The following is a 5,352-nucleotide window of genomic DNA, read 5'->3' as shown; positions in this document are numbered from 1 at the left end:
ACTAAACAGAGTTTCTATATTAGCACAGAAAAATTAGATTACTCAAGAACTGTTATTCCCTATTTTCACTCTTTTTCTCTCTATGCCCTCGAGCCCCATCTTGGCTGTCAAAAATCTGTCATAGCTTGAAAAGACAGGTGTCTGTTTAAGAAAGGCAGGGCCCTCACCTGAAATGGAAACTATAAACCCCCTCCCTCTGAATTGTTATAATTTTGAAATTAAAAGGCTCTCAGGCAAAGATATGGGAATAGGAATAACAGTTCTTTACTAGGAAAACTAAAAAAACCCACAAATGTAATAGTACAAACAAATAAACTATGGACAGAGTCAGAATAGGCCCTGATCCCCTGTGGGTCAGGGAGGTGGCAGCAGTCCCATTAAATGTTGGCTCAGCCCTCCTGCAGTGCCAGCTGTGGTTCTGTTGGAGCAGTGATCCTGGAGAAGGATGTAGGTCCAGTGGTGGCGTAGATGGGCCTGGTCATGCCCTGGAAATCCAATGGAGAAGACAGCCACACCTCTGGGAATGCAGTGGGAAAAGGCTGCCCTGGTGTTCCAGATCTCTGATGATATCCAGGTAGGAATACTTGGCTCGCCCTTTCCACAGAGCTTCTCACAATGGGATGATGGAATTTTACGAGTCATATGAGGAGCCTCACTGGCCCATTAACAGAAGATATCTCCCCAGAGGGAGGATTGGTTGTGGAAGAGATAAATAAAACTGCCAATTTAACAGAACTGCTCCAGAGATAGGAAGAGAACACACCCTAAGACAATGCCCCTGAGGGGAGCCCAGGATGTGGACTGGCACCATGTGTCAGGGCAGTGCTTCCCTATGCTCTGAGCCATCAGCATTGGGATGCTGCTCAGTGTCAGGGGAGTTTGTTCATGTGTCCCTGGGTGTCCCGAGCTCTCATTCCCAGGAGTGGGTAAAGACCACTTTTGACATGTAATTTTTATGGAAGGGATTGTATGAGTACTTATACTTAAATAGTGAAGTAAAAGTAATGAACTTCACAAAGTTTTGTTGTATTCTTTTAAATTTTCCCTTATTCTCCCATATTGTTAAATACTTGCTAATGGACACATCCTATAGGGTGTACATAAGATGTTAGACATTTAGTAAAAATAAAGCTTACACTTCTTTAGGTTAACTTGTAGATTTAATGTGTCAGTTATAAATTGTATGAACAGAATACAACAGTAATTGATAATTAACATGTAAGTGTATCAAATATTCATTAAACTCTATGCAGCCATAGAGATTAAAAGTAGTTGAGGCTGAAGTCACATGGTTAGTTCAGCTGGAGGAGGCTGAGGTCAGACCTCTCTGGAGGCTGCAGCTCCTCCCAAGGGGCAGCTCTGGTCTCTGCTCTCTGTGACCAGGGACAGGACCCAAGGGAATGGGTGGAGATGTGGCCAAGGAAAGACTGGATGTTAGAAAAAGGTTCTTCACCCAGAGGGATCACAACTCTTGACCACCTCCTGGGCAGGGGGACACAGGTTATTGGGGTGACATACACTGTGGGGGGATGCCAATGCCTGGCTGGGTGGGGCAGGGCTGACGCCCCAGCAGAGAGGCTTGTGGCACTCTGGGGCCCTGTCCAGGGCTCCTCCATCCACCAAAGCCCCTCTGAGGATGGGACACAATGCACAAGGACACACACAACAGGCTGTGACACCAAGGTCCTGCACTCCCAGCTCAAACAGCTGTCCCCATGGCACAGGTGGGTACACACAGAGGGGACAGGAGTGCCCCACATTGTTCAGCCTCCCATGGACAGCCTGGAGCTCTCCATCCAAGCCAGCAGATCATACTGCCAGTCCCATGCCAGTGTCCCAAGTACCTGGCCCCATCCTGCTGTGCAGAGTAGCCACCTCCACACATCATCTGACTGGCAGGCCTTTGACCGCCTTTGGGGTGATCCCTCCAGTTCCTTTGCCATAGCACATTTCCTGCCCATCCAAACCATTTCCCACCCTGCATCCCCCTTCACTGCTAAAGCTTTGGTCAGGCTGACAAGTGGCAGGGGGTGCCTGGAGAGTCCCCAAGTGGCTCACAGGGTGCCAGGGCTCGTGCCAGTGCTCTTGGGCCGCAGTGCAAGTGCCAGTGCTGCTCTCTGGGCTGGTGACGGTGCCGCTCAATGGTCCAGGGGCACCATGGCTCCTAAACCAGGCACTGTCCACCACGTCCCCCACTGAGCCTGAGCTGCTGCCGTCCATCTCTGCTCGCTCTGCTCCTCCTCCTCACCCCGTGAGGATCCCGGCTGGGCTGCAGCAGCCACGATGGGATGATGGTGTGATGGATGGCTCTGCTCGGGGGCTGAGGGTGCGGCACCCAGCCCCACTTGCTGGACAGCTCCTTCACACCTGCTCCCTCCAACACACTGCCTTCTTCCTGGAACCCTGCCCTGCCTCCTCCAGGGCAGCTCGGGCTCCTCCTGGGAACCCCACAGCTGGGGGTTCTGTGTGCTGCCCACCACCCACCTTGTTCCTCCAGCCACCACAGAAGGAGATCCATGGTAAGATGCTCCGCTCCTGGGCCATGTCACAGGTCCTGTTGTTGGAGCCGGCAGTGCCATGCAGCTGCCAAGGGTTCTGTCTCCAAGAGAGCTCCTGCAGGCACCCCTGACCCCTCCCAAACCAGTCAGACTCACTCAAGCTCCCCAAGGCCAACCCAGTTCCCTTCAAAGGCCCCATTTGAAAGTCAGCCCTCATCTAGGCAGTGCCAGCGAGGTCCCCTAAAGCACCCTGGGAGCTACCAAGTGTTCCAGATTGTCCCCAAGGGCCAGCTGGGTTCCCTGGAGCTCCCCTGAATAACCTGGAGAAACCCCAGCCCCTCTCCCATCCAAGTAATTGCCGACCCTCAAGGCCCGTGCCTCAGCCATGGCTTGAGGACTGGAAGCATCTTGCAGGCGGTGCCTGACAGCCTCTGCAGAATCCTGCCCAACCCCACCGCACAACAGGGACACCTCCCCCAGCACACAAGCAGGACCTTGGCATCAGCAGAGCCAGCCCTGGATGTGTGTCCCCAGCTCCACTACATCCCCTCGCCCAAAAAACCAGCGAGACCAGCTCAGCATTTTTTGCTTTTATCTTGTCAACAGTGGTATCTCCACAATGCCGTGTCCTCAGTTCGTGCTCATTTTCTGCCAAAAAGACACAGGGGGGTCACAGTAAGACCCTCAGTGGGGCAAGAACAGCCCCGCTGTGGGGTGGGGGCAGAGGAAGGGGCACCCACCTCGTTGATCCAGTCGATGTAGGCGGACACCCTGGTGAAGACTGTCGGCTTCTTGGCCACGTTGCAGCCCAGGCCAGAGCCGAAGCTGACGATGCCCTCAACCTCCCAGATCCCATCGTCGCGCTGGCAGTTCAGGGGGCCCCCAGAATCGCCCTGTGCAGACAGACAGTGAGGGCCATCTGTCCTGGGCACCTGCCAACACTCCCCTCATGCCTCCGGCCATCCACCACCATGGCTCCATCCCCTCTCCTCCCAGTGCCCACGGTTCCACACCATTTGGGGATCCACCACGCGCAGTGCCCACACTCACGTTGCATCCAGAGACGACGCCGTCGCCGCCGGCGCACACCATGGTCTCCTCCACAAGGCTGCCCCACCAGTCCCTCTTGGAGCAGGTCTCATAGTCCACCACGGGCAGCAGACCCTGCTGCAGGATCGTGGCCAGGGGCCCGTTGGCTGCAATGAGAGCAGAAGCTCGTACCTCTCACCCTCTGCCTGCATCCCCTTTCTGGAGACCCTCCCGGGGACCCTCTGCTTACTCCTGATGCGTCCCCAGCCGGTGACATAGCAGGGGTAGTCATTGGGCAGGACCTTGCCAGCAGCCGGCAGGCAGGAGGCACGGATGGTGTCAGTCTCCTGCACCTCCTCTGCCAGCTTGATCAGGGCAATGTCGTTGCTGCAAGGAGACATGAACCATGGTCCCTGGCCATGAGAACAGGGTCCCTGGCCAGGCCAGCCAGGCTCTGTGGCCACACCACCCACAACCCAGCCCTGATGACTCCCATCCCTTACATGATGAGGTAGGAGTCCCAATCCTCATGGACGATCGTCTTCTCCACACCCACGGCCACAGAACCAGGCTCGTCATCCTCTGACAGGTCCTGCTTGCCCAGCACCACACGATAGGTCATGTAAGAGCTGCCAGGGGGAGAGAGAGTGTCAGTCCCCACAGATATCTCATGCTGCTTGTACAGATGCCCCCCAGCACCCCAACACCCACCTGATGCAGTGGGCAGCTGTCAGCACCCACTGGGGGGCAATGAGGGTCCCGCCACAAGTGTGGTACCAGGATCCAGCGCTGCGGTACTGCAGCGAGATCTGCGAGGGCAGAGGCACAGGGTCAGAGCAGGAATGTCCCCATCCCTGTCGCCATCCCTGTCCCTGTGCCCCCTCACCTGCCATGGCCAGCTGTGGGCTACAGCGTCTTCACCGCCCACCACGCGGGAGCTCAGCTGTGGTGGCACGGCCGGCTGACCGCATCCGTAGGCTGTGTGACACCCGGCAAAGGGACATCAGAGGCTGCCTGTGCCCGTGCCCAGGGCCAGGGCAGGCGCCACGGTCCCGTCCCCCCTGCCCTGACCCTTCCCCATCCCCTGTACCTACCGTAGCCCAGCAGCACGACGAGACAGACGGCCCCCAGCATGGTTGTGCGGAGCAAAGAAGAGGTGTTTGGGCCACTCACCCCTCTTATAGTGTCTGGACTGCTGGGGACCTTGGAGTGTCCCTGCTGGCTGCTGACACATGGGGACTGTCCCACGCTGTGGGCACAGGGGCTCCTCAGCCCCATTGCCCGCTCTTATCGCACTCAGGGTCCTGCCTGGGAATGGCCACATCTGCCCCTCATGTGCTGGCACCATGCTGGGACATGGTGGGGACACCTGGCCCTGCTCTGGGAAGGGGCAGGGTCCCTGTTGGGGCACAGGGTCACTCCCTCCTGGGACAGCCCCCCAGCCATGATGCTGTCAGTGAGGGGCTGGGCAGCCCTGCTGCCCCCCAGCCCTGAGCAGTGACTCCCCCAGGACACTGCTCTCTCACCCCCCCACCCCCTAGGCACAAGGTCCCCTTATCTCACTCTTGAGATGGTCAAGAGCAGCCCCCCAGGTTCCATAGGGTGGGGCAGGCGCAGGTATCAGCAGCGCTGCTGATGGTGTTTGGTACACATCCCCACACCGGGATCAGGCCCCTGCTGCTTCCCAAACCATTGTGCCATACAGATGGCACAATGAGACACAGCTCATCCCTGTTAAATGCCACCCCCTCCAGTGGGAACTGCATGCCCACGGTCACACCCCACTCCCCAGATTCCTTCCCCCCACCCAACCAGCAACCGGCAC

At 57.1% G+C, this 5,352-nt stretch overlaps 1 protein-coding gene across 1 annotated transcript; it reads right to left on the bottom strand.

The window, feature by feature from the left end:
* Window positions 1–1,138: 1,138 nt before the first annotated feature.
* On the bottom strand, window positions 1,139–5,203 carry LOC139600836 (chymotrypsin-C-like). Its single transcript, XM_071449348.1, has 8 exons — window positions 4,622–5,203; window positions 4,414–4,505; window positions 4,239–4,336; window positions 4,031–4,156; window positions 3,778–3,914; window positions 3,549–3,694; window positions 3,239–3,391; window positions 1,139–3,146 (listed from the first exon to the last, which is right to left on the bottom strand). Exons 1-8 carry the CDS (start codon window positions 4,803–4,805, stop codon window positions 3,129–3,131), a joined length of 954 nt encoding a protein of 317 aa, XP_071305449.1. The 5' UTR covers window positions 4,806–5,203; the 3' UTR covers window positions 1,139–3,128.
* Between the last annotated feature and the right edge of the window lie 149 nt (window positions 5,204–5,352).

The sequence above is a fragment of the Agelaius tricolor genome, unplaced genomic scaffold (genome assembly GCF_023055355.1).
Source record: "Agelaius tricolor isolate 1412-34295 unplaced genomic scaffold, bAgeTri1.0.p SCAF_28, whole genome shotgun sequence".
In the NCBI taxonomy this organism is placed as follows: domain Eukaryota; kingdom Metazoa; phylum Chordata; class Aves; order Passeriformes; family Icteridae; genus Agelaius; species Agelaius tricolor.
This window is presented reverse-complemented; position numbering and strand designations above follow the sequence as displayed.